Consider the following 21,119-nt stretch of genomic DNA (forward strand, 5'->3'; position numbering starts at 1 on the left):
GAATTCTTCACTCCTCTCTGAACTTTACCTTGGGAAACCCATCTAAGCTGCATTCACTGACATAAGCATTTCTTCATATAGTAATGAGCTTTTTTTAAAAAAAAAAACAAAAAAAACCAACCAAAACCTCAGAGGTTTAAAATAATTTAGCCACAAGTATTTTAAAAAAATCTATTATCTGAAAATCTATTTCTCTGTTAGTAGACAAGAATGCAGATGAAATGTGCAGGGCAAGAAAGAATACAGGGGTTAGAAATCATGGCTTCTCCAGGGGTATCGCAGATGTGAGACTTCACAGAAATGATCAAATGTCATCTTGATTAACCCAGCTACATTTCTCATTATAAACAGCCTTGCAGGTGTCAGAAGTTAATTAATACAAGTCTCTTGTTGTCATGTAAATATTGATATGTTGTTTCTGACTTTATACTAAAATGACATCCCTTAATGGCTCCACCATCCACTACTGTCAAATAAAGATGCATCACTCTTTACATATATGCTGTACACAAGTGACTGGGAAGAACATAAACATTGCTGCACTAACTGAAGTAAGGAACATGAATAAAGAGAAAATTAAAATAATTCAGTGATTGCTGGGTTGTTAACAGAGGTAACAGTCAGCAGGATCAAGAAGCCAGTTCACCATGAAGCCTGATGAAAAGCTCTTGAATCATTCCCACTGCATCATAATGTTTTCTAGCTAATAATTCGTGACACCATATAGAGTAACAACCAAATTACTGTAATTACCATGAAACGTAAGTGGCATATCAATATTGTGTTAAAGACAGATTTCTGTATACTCTTTCATTATTATTCAGTATTATTTTGAAAGGAAAAATAATAACCTGTGGTCTCTACTTTACAACCTAAAGAGCTTGAAAAAATATCCTTATGGTTTGGTTTTGTTGGGTTTTTTTCATGTGGGAATATAAAATTACTCTAGAAAGGAATGCAGCTTGCATTTTAAATTCTCAGCCTTTGAATTCATTAAAAGAAAGTCCACATCCTCTATTGATGTAAGGTGTCTAGTGAACCTTCACATCAAGGGACAATCTGGCAGCAAATTTCCAATACAGTAGCCTGCAGAAACAGTGCAGTCTTTAAAACAACATTCATATAATCATGCAAATGTTATGCAATGTAATCAAATATAAACTATATGTGACTGACACTAATATAAGGTTGGCTCTTATACTGGAAAGGCTTAACAATGAATGGACTACCAGGATGCAACTCATATGGGCTCTACTTTTACCAAAAAAAAAAAAAAAACCCACAACAAAAAACCCCAACAAGATAAGTCTCTTTTCAAAATACATTTTTAATAAAATTAAAAACTCAGAGAGGAGGGAAACTGTGCTCATGAGTTCTCTGGGGTTTTTTTGCTGTAAACTTCTTTATTAATAAGTTGTTTGGGGTTTTTTTGTTTTAATAAAGGCAAGAAAAAAGCCAACAAACATTACTGCTTTTCCTGGAAGTTTTCCTGAATGAATACCAAAATGAATTTTGAGTCACATCTCATGCAATAATGAAATCCAAATCACTCAGAGAAAAAGGACTTTTCTTTCAATCTGCTCAAAAAACCTGGACTTTTTGTTTATAGTCTCAAGTCAAATGTGTAACAAGCTGTAACCTGTGACAAGCTAATGCCTTACTGAATTGTTATTAGAAATTACAGTAATAAGAGTATACATTTGATTTTTTTCTTTTTTCCTTTCTCTGAAATTCAACTACCATAGCCTCTAGTTTCATCTCTTTTTGGTCATACTGGGCAGGTATAAACAACTTACAAAGTTTCAGGACAATCAATACTTCTTAAATTGTTTATATTCTAAAATGTGCAAAGCTACAATAAATTTAATTATTATTCAGTGATAACAGAATTAATATTGCTGAGCAGTGTATAGCCATGAGCTAACTTTAATTTTACTATTAAATTTCTAGTGGCTCTTTCTCTCTAGGAATAAGATCAAAGTCAGGCTCTTCGCTTATGATACTCAAGTTCTTTCTCAGGTGTCTGAGACCATCAGGGGTTTGTGCTCAAGCCATCTGAAAAAGTCTACAAATATTTCTCTCTTTCCCCAGAGCTGACCTTGTCATTCCAAAGAGAGGAATCCTATTACTTTTTTAAAACTTACCTGAAAAAAACGCACAGGATTGCAAACTTGTAACTTGTATGTAACATAGTTTTTCAATGCAGAAGGAAGAGAAAATAAACATGTGAGACTGCTAACCATGTTGTTTAAGTTTCAGAAAGCATTCAGATGCTAAATTGTCAAATCATATAAGAACCTGAACAGAACTGCTGTTTATGCTAAGTTTTCACATTTAGAGCAAGTCTCATAGATTTACTAAATGTTAAGAAGTGTAACAGCTGTATTGTTAAAACCTGTAACCACATACTCATTTTAAAAGACCCAGCAGCACAGAATTTGGCACAAAATATGGGCCTACAGCTTTGCAGCCCCTGGACAAGGAAATCATACAGAGGTGTCTAAGGATTTTACCAGAACCAGGTAAAGTCAAAATGCGTAAGGTTGGAAAGGACAGCTGGAGGCTATCTTGTCCAAGCCCTCTGCTCAAGCAGGGTCACCTAGAACGGGCTGCCCACAACTGCGTTCCAACTAGTTTTCAGAAGAAACTATCATGAGTGAGCTTTCTTCCTCCCTCATTTATGTTTCTATATGTGTGTCACCTATTTTAAAACGATACTCCTGAAGCTCCAGGAGCATAGAATGATATACAGGAGGACATAGCTGGTGTCCTTCATCTCTTATTTGCAAGATGCTTCTTTGCAGGGGAGAGGAAGTCCACAGGAGCAGCTGTAAGATTTTTTTTTTTTTTTTCCCCTTTCTGTTCCGTGACTGCCAGCTCCGAGATACCAGCTGGTGACTGCTCTGTAGCTCCCTAGTTGCCTTTTTTGCCTGCTGCTTTGTGTTCAGACAAGCAGATACGTTACAACCTAATGGTGTTTTTTTTAAAATTCTGTTACTGATAATTAGTAGATAGCTAAATGTTGCCCTTGTGCACACAAAGCCCTTTGACAGTGAAAAATAAAGAAAGCCCTTTGACAGTGAAAAATAAAGATGACAAGTGTAAATCATTTACATGACACTTCTGTTCTACAAACAGGTGACATATTTGTGTTACTTTTTTTTAATCATTTGCAGTAAAGTGGCTTGTAGATATGTTGCTGTATCATGCCCAACATAAAATAGAAAAAAGAGACAGTCCCTGATCTCACAAAATCTTGCAACCTAGAAGAATGCAAACAATAAGCAAAGAGAGCAGAAGTTGGACCACAAGGAAGTAAAGACTACACAAGTCAATGGGACAACATAATAGCCACAGTTAACCAGCTGCTTAGCTACTGACTGACATTAGAACCAGATTTCAAAATTAAGTCTTCCATTAATACAAGTGTAGCTAACTGATAGAAAATATACCCGATTCTTTAGATTTCTGAAACCTAGGTTTATCCCATACCTGGCATAGACCAGCTCCCCACAAACAACGACTTCTGTGTCAGAGACCAGAGCTATCAAAATTTCTCTCCTGAATTAAAGAGCACCAGGCAACCATCTCCAAAACAAATACATTAATTTGTGTTTTCTTGCTAGTAAACCTATAACCTCTTGCAATCTGTTGCAAAACCTACTCAGAAACTAGAGATAAATGCATCTTGAATTTATCTAGCATTTCAGAATACAGATACCTTCTTGAATGCTTGGCTTCTGGGGCATTTTGAGAATATCTTCAGGATGTGGTTTACAGAGTCCATGGAAAGGCCCTAAGTCAAAACACTCGTGAAACAAGGAAACATTTACTTGAGAACATAAGCTCATGAATCCTACTGCAGTGTCACCATCCTGTAATATAAAAGCAGCATCACGCACATGTAAATGTTGAGCATGTGATTTCAGGTCAGGACAAAAAAAATTTGACAAATATTTCTGAAACAATAGCTGCAGTGTTCCATCTCTGGCTGTGCATAACAGAAAAGTAGAAGGGAACTACTCCAGCAAAAGGTAAAGATCCTTTTTTTTTTTTTTCTCTCTAACGTGTGTATTAGGACCTTTATATGAGATGGGTTTCGTTAGCTATGACTTGCAAGAGCATTAGGATTTTATATATGGACCAAATAATGACTTGTTGTTTCAATGAAACATTTGTTACAGTAAAAAAAAAATATACCTTTTAACGATATACCTCCAAAAAGGTATCATTTTTCTTTAAATTAAAAACTGGATTTAGCTAGCCATAATGGTTGACTTATTACCAGACACTGTTTTGTAAATAAAATTTGCTCAAACTGAAAAGTATATTTTATTTTCCTATAAGAATAATTAATTCAAGAAAGCACTTCTATAGTATATAGACAGTAACTAATACAGTATATGGTGTGTATTATTTGCAGCAATTATAAGTGCTAAATATTTTCAAGTTCTGAACAAGTCTAAGAACCACTCAAAAAATGCCACGCTAAGTATGGAAATGACAAGATGCAATGCTGAAATGGCCAGTTATTCTGTATGTTTGACTATTACTGAAATTTTCCAGAAAGTTGCAGTCTTCAGAAAGAAATACACTCTAAAAAATGAGAACTGGCATGCTGGAGCTTTTTCAGCTTTAAGCCAAGACAAGTCTAGAAGAAGGAAGCTCTTCAATTTTTAGTACTATATGCAACTTTCTGGTGAAACACACATAATCAACTTTTTTTTGTTAATACAAATAATGAAAGCCTCCTTTATAAACGTAATGAAACCTCAATGGCTAGATTTGTACAGCTGTTTTATCAGGCCATCAGCACTCCAATAAAAATAAAAAAAAGTTTAATTCCCCATCCCCCCCCCCCAACAACAAGTGATTGTTTGTTTGCCTTGTTTGCGTAACCGAACAAAAGCTGGGTCGCTGCAGTTGTCTGGCTGCTATGTAATTTTAGGCCCAAGGCTCAGCAGAGGCTGATTAACCAATCCATCTACCATATGTGCAAAAAGAGGTTGCCAGCTTCATTCTCTGCAGGGAAAATTGGCATTTATCTTGGTTCGCATGGAGGTGTCTTTCCAATCTGTGGCAGCAGCGGCAAGTATAAACTATGAGGGCCTGAAACACCTTTTGCTGGTATCATATTGAGCTATAAATGTACAACTGAAATGTATTATTTATAAAGATAGCCGTTTGTAATGTGCTATTACACTAATGGTTTATTGTTTCCCATTTGGCTTCCAACAGTAGTGATTACATGTTACAGTTTTATAAAATCATTTGCTATAGAAAGCAGACTTCTGGAATTAAGTAGGTTATATGGCCTATCAGCTTACAATACCATGCACAATTACTAACACATGAAAATCTTAATAGGAATTTTCAGCAGGGTAACTATTACCACCTCTTCCTTATTTAAATTAATTCCTGGGTTTGCCTTCAATTCAGAAAAAATCTGACTGCCTGAGCCAAGAGATAGAAAAAAATCTGTAGCATTTTTAACTGTGAAAGTATTACTGGCTACTAATTTTCACATGCAATATTAATTTTCACCAGGAATGAAAACTGGTCATCTATAATGCAAGTGTCCAAAATGGCAACATGGTTTCTTCAAGATTATCTGTTCCAATTGCTTGAAAAGAATCTACACAGTTACTGGGAATTACTGTTTCATTTACTTAACAGGAGGTATCACTCCTAAAGAAAGGAGACACAAAATACATGGTGTAGGGAACTGCCTGTGCGCAGATCATGAATTCTACCTTCAAAGTGTGCCTGTCCTTATTCACTGAGCTGCAGTGTGAGCTGTCCCTCACACATGACATCACTTATGTTATGATTAGACAAAACCAGAGCTTATGGCAGACTGACCTCACAAACAACAGCCTGATTTTCTTCATCTTGACATTCTATGAGATCAGCAAGAGAATATTCACTATAGGTTTCTTTCAGAGTCTCACTCTGATGTGTCCAGATTGACATGAGATCATCATAATCTTCCAACCTTAAAAAAAAAAAAAAAAAAGGGATTGCATAATGTCCTAAAGTTCTGTCATTAATACATCCTGATACGGACAAATATTACAAATACTTGATCCAAAGCTTCCACCCACAAATAATTTCACCTAGGACATGTCCCCAGTGCACACTGAACTGGGAGCTTCAGCACCAGAGGAGAGACAGAACCACTTCCAAAAGCCAGCACAACCTACCTGAAATCTGGATTGCCCAATGTTTATCTTTCCGTAGCAAAATACAAGGGCAACCCAGTTCAAAATTCTCTTGCCTAAGACATCTCAGGCCAGGTGAACATGAGCTTTAGGCCTCATTTAAAATAATTATATTCAGTGAGCCCAATCATCAGTTGGTTATAGTTGGCAGAGATCTCAAAAAGCAACATCAGGGCAATTTAGAAATTCAGCTCTTTTAAAAAAAATAAAATAGTGCCTTCCTGTATGGGAGAAACAGTGCTGAGTATTGGCTAGATTACTGTTATTACACACAGCAGTGTAGGAGTCACCTGTCAGAAATCAAGCCATTACGCCTTTGTAAGGTCAAGTTAATGCTCCACCATTGAAAAAGATACAAAGGCCAAAGTGCAATTATTCTATCCTCTGCCTCATGAAAGGCTTTCTGCATATGTGGGAACCTGCAACATCAAGGCTTTAACTGCCTCTACTCCAGCCTGTTCTCCATGCTGAAAGCGCAAAAGCTGCCTGAGCTGATTTCCAATCCATCCAAGTTTTAGTGTTAGACTCATATGGACCCTATACTGTACAGATTTTTATTTTAAAAGGCAACAGAAACTCTTGCCCATTAAACCACTTTTAAAAAATGTTAACAAGCAGGATCAATATAAGTCTTAACAAGAAGTTTCAGTGCTTTTACCAACGCATTGAAGGAATTCATTAGTTATATGCACTGCAACGACATCACAAGGTTCAATGGCAAACCAGTTCTAATGCAGAACTGCTTTCAATGAAAGTATAAACCCACTTTTTTATTTATCTAGCTGAAAAATTCAAGAATCACAGAATGATTTGAGTCAGGAGGGACCTTAAAGATCACCTAGTTCCAACTCCACTGCCACGGGCAGGGACACCTTCCATAGACCAGGTTGCTCAAAGCCCCGTCCAGCCTGGCCTTGAAAACTGCCAGGGAGGGGGCAGCCACAGCTTCTCTGGGCAACCTGTGCCAGGGCCTCACCACCTCACAGGAAAGAATTTCATCCTTATATCTAAATCTGCCCTCTTTTAGTTTAAACCCATTACCCCTTGATCTATCCCTACATCCCCTGAAACAGAGACCTTCCTGTAGCCCCCTTTAAGTACTGGAAGGCCACTATAAGGTCTCCCTGGAGCCTTCTCCAGGTTGGACAACCCCAGATCCCTCATCCCATCTTCAGAAGGGAGGTGCTTCAGCCCCCTGATGATCTTTGTGGCCTCCTCTGGACCCACTCGAGCAGGTCCATGTCCTTCTTATCCTGGGGGCCCCAGAGCTGGATGCAGCACTGCAAGTGGGGTCTTACGAGAGCAGAGTAGAGGGGGAGGATCTACTCCCTCAACCTGCTGGCCACAATTCTCTTGCTACAGTCCATTAATCGGCCCAACGACCCATCCTGCAACTAAAAGAGTGGTAAGAAAACTGGGGCTGTGATGGGCCACAGGAAGGAATGACTTTTACTACCAGACTGTGGAGTTAAGAAAACCCTTTCTCCTAAGGCCATAAGCAGACTGCTACCAAACATGCTTTTGGTTATCTCAGTTAGCACACAAATACACAAGGAGAAAGACAAGCCCCATAGGATAACAGAATTAAATTGAGTAAACAACACACGTCAAACACAGGAATACATTTATGCTTACTGACAGGAACAGAGAGTGCCACAGTTGGCTCCTTCGCAACAGCAGGTCGCATCCTTTAGTGACAGAGCACTCGGGAGCCCCACCAGCGATGGGAACTGCCTTGGCAGACGGCATGAGCCCATCACCTCCGCGTCCCGCACCCTCCTCTTCGGAACACACGTCGTGTCGGCTATAATGTGTACAACACTCGGAGCCTGACCTTTTCAAAACGCCTCTCGAGCCTGTCTTTCCTCACGTACGGCTGCGACCGGCAGCTGAAGCAGCGGGAGGCCGCAGCCCTCGGGCCCAGAGGCCGGGCGGGCCCGCCGGCAGCCCCGCGCCAGCCGCCGGCGGCGCGCTCCTGACCCCTGGCGGCCGCGGGCGGGCCGACGGCTCCCGGGCCTCGGGCCCCGCTCCCGGGCCGGGAAACGCCGGGACCCTGCAGAGGCCGGCGAGCTCCCGCCCTCCGGAGGCCGCACGGCCCGGCCCGGCGCCGGAGGGCTCACTGAAGGTTGGTAGTGCCGTGTCCCAGCGCCCCCGGGGCTGTGGCTGAGCTACACCACATCGCTACAGTTGTACCTATCCATTAGTCTCCCACTGAGATGCCTTTTCTGTGTCTCCCTAAAATACGATGTCAACAGAAAAACATTTTTAAATAGTTCTCTTTTCATTAAAAGTGTTACATAGTGTGGAAACACACTTCCGACAATAATTACCAAGGATGATTATTAACACTTCCCTCAATTTTAGGAAAATTTGTGTTTTCTTCAGGCTCCCACTGCTCAAGTTCATACGTGCTTGTATCTAAGCACTTGTACCTATAATTTGGAAACCTTAGTTCTGCATATGCATCAGTTCAGAAAAAAGAAATAAACTGATTCTCAGTTCCATTGTTTGCATGTTTCTGGATTTGAAAGAAGCCTTAAAGTTAACACAATTTGGCCAAAAAAAAGTATTTCTAATTTTATCAAACACAGTCTGAGTTTCTAAGTACTGCCTGACTAGCATAAGACTGAAGGACAATTTAGGTGGTATCTAGATGGTTTTTGCTGGTCCTACACACCAGAATGAATGCAACTTTCTGCACAAGATTACCTTTCTACTAGGGGCTGGTGACCCCTTTTATTTTGACATTGTTTCTAATGTTTTATTCTCAAGCCATCTGTGAAAGCTTTCTTCTCACTCTGGTTGCTCCCTTTGCCCAGCAGAGCCCAGAGGTGAGGCCTCAGACACCCCTCCAGACCTGACCTCTCTCTGCCAGGGTCAGCACTGTGGGCCGTTGGGGTGGGATGGCCAGTCGAGGAGACACTGTAGCCCAGGGTGAGCATCGCCCTGCTCACAGCCTTTTTAGCGGGGTGAATAAATGCTTAACTTGTGACCTTTAGGATGTCCCAAATCACAGTACTACTCCATCTGCCAGGAGTTTTAAATAATTTAATTATTCCTCTTGAAGGACAGTTGACATTCTTTCATACAGTTTTTAATTCAAGAAAACCAACCTGAGGAAACAGTAGAGATGAGTATCATCGCTGCCTACTCAGAGCTGAAAACAGCCACCAGGAGTGACACATTTCCAAGCCCCACACTTTTTCATTCTTTTCCACTGCTTTAAGTGAGTCTTCATTGTAAATTGATAGTAATTTACATTCTTTATATCTCAAACCAAAATAGAAGCCTTCCTCTTCTTCACAGGAAGTATCTCAAGCAAAAAGCTGCAGTATGGTTTTCTATTATGAGAACTTCACTACTTTAACACCATTAATTAGTATAACGAATCTGGTAGTGTGTTATAAAACCTCAAACCAACCAAACTAATTTAGGGGTAAAGGAATGAGACTGTACTCTAATTGAAACCTGTTGTTTCATTGGGGTAAATAATACACACTCACCACCTGCAAACCAAATGTTTTGCCAATTGCTCCAAGTCCCTTACAGCATTCACAACATGACACAAGGCCACACATCAAGATGCAGATGGCAGTTCTGCCAGCTCATGGTGTGTAGAGACTGACCTCACAATAATAAATGAGGGTCCGCATAAGCCCATTCATCTCCCTGCACACTAGAAACTGTAGGAACAGAACTATTTTTAATGTTTTTCTGGTTTTTTAGCATCTTCCACCAGTACCACAGTCTTTAAAAAAAACAAAACAAAAACCTCCACCCAATAGCTTTTCAATATAAAAATACTATAAAACTCCTATCCTGTGAGAACAAGCAGAATAAAGGCATCCCATAGAGCTGCAAATTTGTGAGCTCTTACATATACAGTAAAAAAACAGGAATGACAGAGTCTAGATGAGGTATCAGCAAGAAACAAACATAAAAGCTTAGTGGACCGTGTTCTGGCACATTACAGATTTATTTCACATTATTAAGGTCAGATGGAGAATAACTTCAAAATTAATGGTTAAGGAAGGTATCAGTTTACAGCTTCTTCCCCCTGCTCCCCCTCCATAAGCAAGGGAAAAGGGAACAGAGATTACCCTAATCTCCTATCATTGACCCAGAACATGTTGCTAGGCAGGTGGCTGGGGACAACTTTCACAGATAAGTCTCTAAAGGGCTCCACTGAACGTTACTATGGATGCCAGTGAAGTACAAAGGTGAATACAGAGGAAAAGAAAAGGCAAAGCACCTACTGCAAACAGAATCTAGCTTACTCAGAGAATCTATTGACAGACAATATTAAAGTATGAATTTATATCACCAAATGCTGTGTAATTTAAGAGGAAGAGGACAAAAACCCCAGTTTCCTGGTTAGTTTTCTAATAACAAAAAAACCCTGAAATAAATAATTTGGGTTTTGTAGCAAACTACAGAATTCCAAAGCAAGATGGTATCTCTTTTATGGAATATTGGTACATGACTTTTCCAGTCGTGTCAAAAACATTTCTATTGATAATACCCAATGGCCATCAAAAGAAATAACATGATTTAAATTAACTAAAAGACAAACATAATAGCTGGAATCAAGACATACAGAAAAAAAAAATTTAAATCCTCAGGAATTAATTCACCTACTGATAACTTTTCAGTATTAAAGTTCCTTCATTTACTGATAGACGGTAGGCGGCTTGAAAATTAAAAGCCTAAGAAATGTACATCAAGTTAGTATGCAAATAATCTTGTAAGATACTGAAATATCCAGACCTATAGCTGGATGGCGTGAAGTGGTCAAGGTCAAGCCTCAGACCTTTTTCTTAAAATGCTCAAAAGTCAAGTGACAGGATATTGCAAACCTTGACTAAAACTGTAGGATAAAGAGCACAATCTGCAGCTTCATTTCAGGCCTATTTGGTAAAATTAAATATGTGTAAAACACCTCTCAGAGAGAAGCTTCTGTCAGAATCCAGTCCGAGATGTCATTATGAATTAACCCATAAACAAACAGGTGTGTATTTACTAGGCAGAGAGATGCCTAATGTTAGGACTGGTCAATACAGACCCACACACACATCAGTATCATATGATACAGCATCCCAGGGATGGGCTTGTCCCTAAACTTCAGTTTCCACTACAAGGACTAGAAATGTTAATTTAAACATAATCTGCTACATAACTCCATAGTAACACTCACATTTAGAAAAAACAAAAGCAACTCCAGAATGAATCAGACTCAAAATTATTACTTCATTAAACATTACCCTACATGCACTCTTTCCACTGTGAAGAGGAACACAAGTGAACCAAAATGTAACATACTAGTTATATTTCAACCACACTACAGGGAAGCCTCTACACAGCAATGACAGCATATATGGTCCAGCAAACTACACAGAAGAACAGAAGGCCCCATTGGGTCAGAAACTCTGCATTTCTCATTTACTATACACAGTTCTGGCACAAGCACAGAAAGCCGTGATTTGGCATAGGCAGCAGAATTCAAATGGCAGGAAAAAACAAGAGTGGTAATAGTTAATATACAGGTAGATATCAATAGGCAAGGCTGCTAGACAAACTTGCATCTCTGCCTGGTGTATGCTGCAGGCAGCTGAACAGTTAGGAGAGAAAAAAAAAAATCAGAGTCTAACTTTTTTAATAACATTTATGACTTGAATCCCAAAACAAGAGCGAGGCAGTGTTAAAGACACATTGCATGAGCATATCAAACTCTTTGCTCCAAACGGTGTCCATTGAAACAGATGACATGATGGAAGGGAAAAAGTGATACCCTATTATTTTCTTAAGCTCTCTCATCAACACTGAGGAGGCCTGCTCCCCTGAAACACAGTGAGCGTAAATGTATGAAGTGCTTACACAGAAAAAACTATATAAAAGAGGATTATTCTCCATGTCTGAAGGACTATTGGACCTAGGGATTCTCTGCTCTTATTTAATTCTTTTAGATAATAGGCCACCCTACTCAGACTTGGTTCAACTGGTCAGAATATGACATAAAAAGAGAAAATTCAAAGTAAGTTGGAAGATGCTCCAAGAGATGTGGAAATTACATATACTAAAATACACAATGCTGCAATTCAGCTAGCAGATTCATAGAATCAACATCAATGACAAAATATGTATTCTTTCTAGATAGCAAACTAGCTTTACAAAAAATACAATTGATTTTATGATGAAGTAGAATAAAACCAGCATAATCATAAAACTATTAATTAGGTTATCAAGGAAAATCACAGCATTTTATATAAGATGCTGATGCTGTAAACCAGAAGAGAATATTCTTCAAACTAACCCAGACAGATCAGCTCATATAAGGGAGAAACTGCATTACCTTGCTTTGCGAACATACAGCTGTGGGCGATACCAATGTCTGGGGCACACAAACAATGTAAAGTTTCTGTCCGCTACTGAACCTGGAGCACTCATCATCTTTTCAAAGACATTTGCCATGTCTGGCTCTGTGAATGACAAAAATCTGTTAGGAACAACAGAGAAACTTCATTATGTAAGCTTTTAAACTATCAGCAAAACTGAGAAAAATTGAGTTTTGAACTGAAGCCACAGATGGCATACCACTCTAAGGCCTTTAAGTTAAGCAATGAAGCTGAAATGACAGTAGTATAAACACGTGAAAGAACTGTTACTGGATTAATGCGTTAGTTAATCCAGCATCCCATACCTGAATAAGCTTCAAAGCAATAAGAAACTGGTAGGACCCCTATAGAAATACTAGTCTTATAACCAACACTGTATGCACTGGAGAATGTCTTTGTCAAGACTCGTGATGCTGAAGGAAAGTTGACATTTATTGCTAGAGTAGGTTTTACAAAAGCCTTTACTGGGTACTATTTTCTGTAGTTGACACACCACTAGAGCTTCTTAGCATGACTTGGAACTAAGATGTCTAGAAATTGGCATATCAGAAAAGGTCCCAGTTCACTTCAAGGAAAGCTCCAAGCAAAGGATCAGTCATTAAGTAGACGCTTGGTTTATTAGCCTGAATTTAGGACTGAAATTCCAAGTCAGGTGCTGTTCTCTGATTAAGATGTGCATTCTCCATCTTTGTACCTCTGCCCTAGATGAAATAAACCTCGTTTTCTTTTATGTGTCCAGCACCCCTTCTGAGCCTCGCCAAAGTGTCCTCTCCTCATTTTGTACTCATTTGGCTAAGTAAGAGAAAGTACCCAATTTCAGTCTCTTGACTCTATTCAGCCAGAAGTCTTCACAGTTGTAGGAGTTTCTTTTTGAGATCTTTACTCCTATTTGAAGTCCTATCTGTTTCTGGCAAATTTAAAGACTGCAGGAAATCGGTAGACTACTGAATGGACCGCTGGAGTGAACACATAGCCCCATAAACCTCTTTTACAAGGTATGTCCATCAGATGATGCTTTAAGATTGTGTTTTCTGCATGTTCAGAAAATAACTGTTCTCAATATTTAACACAAAAAAGCCCACCACCACAGTGCATATTAATGATCATGAGATTTGAGATCGTTCTCATTATTTTAAGAATAAAATGTTATTAAATTCTTACCTAAATTCTCATCAGCTGGTATGAAGAGAAGTATAAACTGCAATTCTGGTACTGTGATAAAAGCTCTTCTGGACAAATAACATAACCATATTCAGTCTTTCATCATTACACCCATCAATCAGATACAACTGCCAGTCTTTTAATATATGAAATTTTTTCTCCCGTGTCTCTAATCTTCCTTCATGAGTTCATATGGCTCATAAATTAAAACATTTAGAACAATTTACTGTTCTACCTTATTTCCCTCTTAATTTCCTAATCCTTAGATTCCAAACATCCTCCTTTTTCTATCAGTTCCCCAGTGGTGAAAAAATAAAAAGATGCCAGATCTCTGCAGGCAGATCTCTGACCTGGCATCTGGGTGAGCTGGCTTGATGTGACAAAGTAACTGCAAATTCAACAGCACCAAGTGCAATTCATTGTTTATGTAAGTAGATTCTGAGCTATACCAAATAACCTGAGCAATGGTTATATTTGAGTACTGAGCTAACACAGTAATATATTGTGCTGGTTTTACTCTATAGTTTGCAGCCTTAATATATAATCTGTCAGTAACAAACTATCAATAGATAGGAAGAAGCATATTCCAGAAACATCTACAGCTTTCTCAGCTTCCTGCTCAGTCACGCACTTTGATTTTACAAATGGGAAGTTAGGAAATGAAAACTCAATCTGCCTTGTGACTGCAGTACTATTTCTGTGGAAAATTACAGCAAAGATACACCTAACACTGTTTGGGAAGTGTACTTGGAACTGTAACAGCTTGGTTTCAACACCAACAGTGCACATTTGATTAATACAAGGTTATGTTTTATTACCATCTGAAACCATTTAGAGAGGTATTTAATTTTGATCAAGTGATCGCCTTACGGCATTTTGATGTTCTATGGCCTCTCCAAATAATGGCAGAAGAGTGCACATGCTTCACTACACAAAATTACATACGAACTCACCTAACAATTTCTTGGGAACATCCAGCTGTATATTCTTCTTTTGCCACAAAAAGATGCATGAACAATGTGTTCAAAGGCTACAAAACAAGGAATGAAAATCTAAACACCATGCAGCTAATATTTATTAAGTCAAATGTGCATGTTAATACTTGGGTTATTTCCAGTATATATAATTGCACTCAAGATGAGTAGGGGAAGACTAAAAGACAGCTTTATCCTATATGCTGCCAGTTAACCTGGGAAACATTAGCAAAGGAAAAACCACGTGCTAGAATGGAAAGTGCTGTTAATTCAGTTGTTTTCTCTTGCATATTAATTTCAAGTGCTGAGTCAGGGAAGGTCTACCTGTAGATGAAATATTTCTACAAAAATATTTTAAATTGGAAAACTTGAGGTCTTCTGAATAGTTTAATATTCAATTAATTTCATAAAATGTCATGGCTAGAGTCAGAAATAAATTTCATCAACTTTAGAGCAAGAATGATTTTAATAGAGGTTGTAATACATGGACCAGCCAGTACAAAGACAACAGGCTATTGTAATGAATAAACATTTCTGTTTGCTTGTTTTTTAAATGCAAAAGAAAAAGGAAGAAGGAAAAAAAAAAAAGTTTTGTTCTTGAGGTCCAAGAGGAGACCTAGGAGGCAAGATCTGGCCTGTAACTGTTGCTGAATAGTGATGATAACCGGGCAATCCTGTAAAGCATCTTCACTAATTAAATTCTACACAAGTTAATTCCTAATTTAGACCTTTAAGATCTCATAATTTCTGTGAGACTTGTCAACTAGACTTTTAAGAAATTCTATTTTCAGAAGATCTCAATTTTGTAAAGTACATCTGCGTGGATTTAACCTGCAGTTAACTAAAAATATCTAGTTAGAAATCAGGTATGGTTGTTTTGTCAGTGCAGAAGCATATAACACATACTGAATCTTCTGTATGTATTTTAGAAAATAATCTCCATTCTAGAAAAAGAAGTGTTCTTCTGCCCCTGTCAATGTTCCAAAGTACCTTTCACTCCTGTTTACGAGTAGTAATTCCTAACATGCTCGAGCCTTTTTTTTTGTCTCTTCTCTTTGTATGCCCCTGCACTATGAAGTCAGCTGCAGTTTTGCTGCAATAGATATTGTCAAGCAGGCTGCCTGAGGAAGAGCTTGCAGAACTGACAGCACAGCATAACTCAAGAGGAGCAGCTGCAGCTGCACAGTGAATGAAGTGGTTGTGCCTGCAGTATGCCTGTACACAAAGTACTGTTCAAGTGACAAAGAAAACAGATTACAAGAAAATTACATGGGGTTTTTTTCTATACTCCCTTTGGCTGTAATAATTTTGGGTTTTTTTAACGACACACAGCATTTTCAAATACAATTGCTGTATTTGTCAGTTTTTCCACAAGCCATTGCTTAATGTCTCCCAGAACAACATTGGAGAGCTGATGAACAAACTGTCTAGAGATAATTTTAGTACTGCCAATACCTTATTATGGCATGTGCTGCCTGGCTTTTGAGTGTTTATGGTTAACATTTACCACCTTTTCTCAACAAGTGCACTAGCTAGTTCCTAGCTGGACTGAATGATGGGCAGCAATTGAATGCTAAACTTCTCAGTCCCTATTTCTAGTCCATAATTCCTAAGACTAATTAATAAACTTGACCAAGGAGCCTGTATGAAAACTGCCACTGCACAGAACAGAGTGCAGCAGTCTTTGCATCAGCACCAAACAAGCTTCCTCCTGAATGAAGACACTCATGTCAACATGGTCCTCTACCCAGTGTAAGTCACCATTCTTCAAGCAGGGCTACACTCTCTGTCCCTTATTCTTTCTTTGAAGCCATTACATTTGCATTCAGTTCTGTAAAATAGCAAAACTTTATTCCAAAAGGTGAGAAATGAGGATTCCAGTTCCCTTACTGTAAGAAGGGCCTTCAAGCATGGAGTCCACCTCCCAGGTAAATGTTCTGTTAGCTAACACCAGATCTGGACAGGTTTTTGAATGAAAAATATTGGTGACAGCTATGATTCACACTTCTCTCAGTGCTAGTACAGCACATCAGACATATCCTGCACGTGTCTGGAAAAAGAAAGAACTTTCATTCCCTAACTCCCTAACTGTCATCCTTACAGTTACTTTCAGTTGCAGGAGTGGCAAAAGCACAGGTACTCAAGCTTCTGCACACTTGAGGGTTTAGTAAGGAATCTGATGATCACCACTTTCAGCCTGAATGCCTCAAATCTGCCAAAAATAGATTTTAGATGCCTATGCATATTTTTCATACCTGAGCCTTAAATGAAAACTAAAAAATAAAATCATTTAAAAAAAAAAATAATAAAAAAAAAAAAAATCACACAATTTACTTACAGTACATTCCTTGTTAATGTAGTTTTCATGCAAGAATGATTCCCACTCAGACTGATCAGTGATATTCCAATTTGGATAGTCCAGAAAGACAGCATGGGCTAGAACCTCATTCTTCTCATTGCAGAGCGTCAAAGCAAGATTTGATTTTTCTCTGTGAAAACAAATTAATTTTGCAGAAATTGAAGAAACTACACTAAGAAAAGTGTGACTGTTAAGTCAGCCTGTTAGAATAGCAAAATTAATCATGTCCAAAAGTGTTTCCAGGATGAGGGCTCAATAAAACTTTGTTACTCACATCATAACTTGACATTATTGCTTGAACTCCAAATATTTATTTAGTGTATTCTGACATTATAACAACTCATATGATTTTTTTAAACCCTCAATTACTATGAATTTGATATGCCAGACTTAAATGCTCCATCTTCTTTGCATATATCTTCATACACCTATTTTTTCCCCAAATTGCTAGTGCCTGAGACATTTGCCCTTAAGTCAAGCAGAAAAAAAAAAAAAAAAAAAATCTAGGTGACCCATCAGCATTTCACAGAGCCTGTCTCTGTCTGCTGTTCATCACTGCACAGAAAGATGAAGTGCAGCAGCTTCATCACTACTATCTCCACTGATGAAGATATGGTAACAGAAGACCTCTACAACCACCCATTTCCACTAAGGACATTGCAATGCAAGCAGCTAGGATATAGATGTCAAAACACAGAGAATATTAGGTATCTTGGGGCATGAGAAGAGGCATATTGAAACATTTTATGGCAGATAAAGGCTGTCTCCCAAGGTAGAATAAGAAGAGGCAAAAACTAACCAATTCCTTTTGCTAAGGAGAAACTGGAAGAGAAGGAAAAGACTGACGTACACAGGAAAATAAAATAATGGTCATGGCCACAGTGATTAAAAACCTTAGTCCCTGCCCCTCTGCTTCTATCCCTCTCCAACAGGCAAAGGAATTCTGTTAGATGGTGCAGACAGCAGACAATGGAAAGTGATTATTTCATCAGGTACTATTGAAAAGTATTTCTTCTGAACTTTAATAAAAAAAGAAGCTAGTATAGAGTCAAATCTTGTCCACCATGCTGGCAGCTTTGATCCAAGTTTACAAAGAGTCACGCATGTGTGACACAGAAGAGACGGAAGCAGATTATCTTTCCCTTTTTATGAATAGCAGAAAAAGTCATTATGCCACACCATGTAAAGGCTCATAATGTCTTCTGCCACTTTAAATGTAACAACTTCTTGAAGTTTCCTGCAAGAAAGGTAATATAATGTCCCTAAAATAGTTACTTACAAAAGGTACATAATATCAATCCTTCCAAACACTGCTTCTGTAAAATGGCTGAAGAGGCCAATAATATCTGAAACATCATGCGATTCTGTTCTTCTGGCACTGACCACTTCTGTATTTCCTGTTGAAGAAGTTATAGTAGTCATCTTGCAGCCTGCAACAAGAAAGAAACAATTTCTGTTCTGGCAGACCCTGCTGCAATCTGTTGTTCAACACAGTTACTTGAAATAGATTTTTGTAAAAACTATGAAGTGCAATTCTGATTAATTTAAATGTCTAGTTCCTGTAAACCTTTACATAAATACATACTGCCTGCACATACATACAGCATGCAAACAGTGCACATATAGAAATACAGCAGGCAATCATCCCTATTGTATGCATTCAATACATGCTACACAAGAAGTGTTTTTAATAAGCTATAAATTGCTTTTACATTTATTCATTTACAGGTATTTTCATGCTATCAATCAGAACAGTGCCCATCACTAATAATTTCAAACTTAATAGCCTTAAGTCTACAGGGTTGGGAGGATCAGCTGCAAACAAATAGGATAAGAATGTTCTAGTAACATTAAACAGCAATTTCAGGTAAGTTAAGTGTATTTTGTCCAAAACAGTTCCTCCGGTTTCCTTTTAAATCAACAGTGATGCTTAATTTTCAGAAGGAATTGAAAGCTTTTCTGCCCAGAATAAAAAAGTTGCTGTGGTTCCACATTCACAGAATTTACCAGGTCCAAGTGATTTATTGACATGCCTAGCAATTTCAGAACACACAGAGGCAACAGGCACTCCGATCACCTGTGACTATCAGCTAACAGTTCATTTATCTTTCAGCTATGTTGCTACTCAGTATTGTAGCCTGTTATGACATAATCAAGAATTAGGCATGTAAAACATAAATTGACCAAACACAACAGCTTTCTGCAATTTCTTAAATATACCTGTGCATAATATAGCATTATTAACTCAAAAGAAGTCTAAATAACCAACATACCTAGACTAGCAGAACACTTTTACCAATCTACCAAACACAATAGCCATTTCTAACATTGGCTCCAAATCCAAATGTGATGCCCAATTTTTAGGCCCCTCAGATCCCAATTAAAATGGGATAACAAAGGAAACCCTGAATTTTATACCTTTCAAATACAGAGAAAGTCATATTTACAGCTACATCTTTCACATACAATTAAGACATTGTTATAGGTGACAGTCATGTCAACATACATATGCAAAAAGGTCTCAGAACCAACCCGAGGCAAAACATCCTCTGCAGGTTTCAATGTGTGCACTTAGTAAACAGAATTGTGGCTGTGTAGAAAGAACCAGCTAGGCTGGACTGTACTTATTACTGATACTTATAACAATAACATCTACAAGGAAAAAAATATACTAGCTTATGTAAACAATTTATCTGATATCATAAGTTTTAAGATAGATATTCTTCCCAGTGGAGTGGAAAGCAACTATACCCTGTCATACATACTATATGACAGGTGATTCTTAAAATGAGCAAAGAAAATGGCCACATAATTCACTTACACATTTCATTAAGTAACTGCAAACTGTGAGACTACTAAAATACTTGGTTACTTTTTATTGTCAGCTTCATATATCAAAATAAACAGGAATCTAAAGTATTGATAATGAACTTAAGTCTAGCATTAAGATTACTTCAACTGAGGAAGTTTGCCACATATTCAATTGTTTAACTTAATGCATTGAAAAAATATCACCCCCTTCTCCACTAGCTCCCCTTAAAGGCCCTAAACACTAACACAACCATGGCTAAGAAAAAGCAGCATTCACACGTGGAAAATGAGCCATTTTCATAAGAAAATGCACTGTTCCTACAGCAACTCCTGTATTTCTACTGTGAGAGCAGCATACCATCAATAAGAGTCTTGGCAAAACAACCAATAAAGAACTGTTCCTCTTCCAAGCTAGCCCTTGGAATAGTTTCCCCTCTGCCTCCTTAAAAAAGTCCTCTCTTTTGAAGCACAGGTGAGATTTCTATGGGGTATGTTTTTTCTGTTCCTGACTCAAAACACACCAAGCATGTACATACCACAGATGTGTGTCTCAGGAGACGGGTGGAACACCTGATCACTCAGGGTGATGGCAGGTGGCATCTGCTCATCCCATGCCGGACCAGGACAAGAGTTAACAGCTTGCCTCAACAGCAGGGATGAAGCATGTCGACAATTCCCACCCCCAAAAGGCCTAGAGGAACGGGACCAGACCCAAACCTTAAAGCTCAGGTAGCCCCAAGGAAGGCTGCTTAGGTCTAGGAACAGGGCGGAGCTCTCCCACCTGAGAGGGGGGGAAAGCAGCACGGGCAGTTATGGCAGGACAGAAGTTTAACACCCACGCTACTAACATCCCCAGGTCACGCCGCACCGCGAAAACCCCGCAACGCTCTTACGGCCATCACTCACCCCGCCCCGCTCCCCCGGACCCCGGGCACCTGGGCCCGCAGCACCCGCAGGCCGGCGAACCCCGCCCCCCGCGCCGAGCCACCAGGGGGCGCCATCTGGGGGCACGGGGAAGCGTTTGGGGGCGTTGGACCTCGGGCTGCGTCGGGCACTCACCTGCCTCCCTCCCACTGCGAAGGGGAGGCCCCTTCCCCGGCGATACCGGAGCAGCGCGGCCAGGGAAGCAGGGACGAAAGGACGAAACGAACGAACCCCGACTGCGCTCCCCGCCGGTGTCGGGACGCGCCGCCGTTACTCC

The 21,119-nt window shown here is 39.1% G+C and overlaps 1 protein-coding gene across 1 annotated transcript in view; it reads right to left on the reverse strand.

Annotated features, from left to right (window-relative positions):
• Positions 1-21,073, reverse strand: part of CFAP61 (cilia and flagella associated protein 61) — a 118,803-nt gene extending 97,730 nt beyond the window's left edge. Inside the window, exons 1-8 of the mRNA XM_074896560.1 lie at positions 20,978-21,073; positions 18,387-18,537; positions 17,087-17,237; positions 14,728-14,804; positions 13,775-13,842; positions 12,571-12,697; positions 5,863-5,995; positions 3,722-3,875 (exon numbers count right to left, since the gene is read on the reverse strand). Of these exons, the coding sequence (XP_074752661.1) occupies positions 3,722-3,875; positions 5,863-5,995; positions 12,571-12,697; positions 13,775-13,842; positions 14,728-14,804; positions 17,087-17,237; positions 18,387-18,529 (853 nt within the window). The 5' untranslated portion in view covers positions 18,530-18,537; positions 20,978-21,073. The remainder of the gene's footprint in view (positions 1-3,721; positions 3,876-5,862; positions 5,996-12,570; positions 12,698-13,774; positions 13,843-14,727; positions 14,805-17,086; positions 17,238-18,386; positions 18,538-20,977) is intronic.
• Positions 21,074-21,119: the final 46 nt, after the last annotated feature.

This window comes from Athene noctua, chromosome 1 (genome assembly GCF_965140245.1).
Source record: "Athene noctua chromosome 1, bAthNoc1.hap1.1, whole genome shotgun sequence".
Classification (NCBI taxonomy): Eukaryota; Metazoa; Chordata; class Aves; order Strigiformes; family Strigidae; genus Athene; species Athene noctua.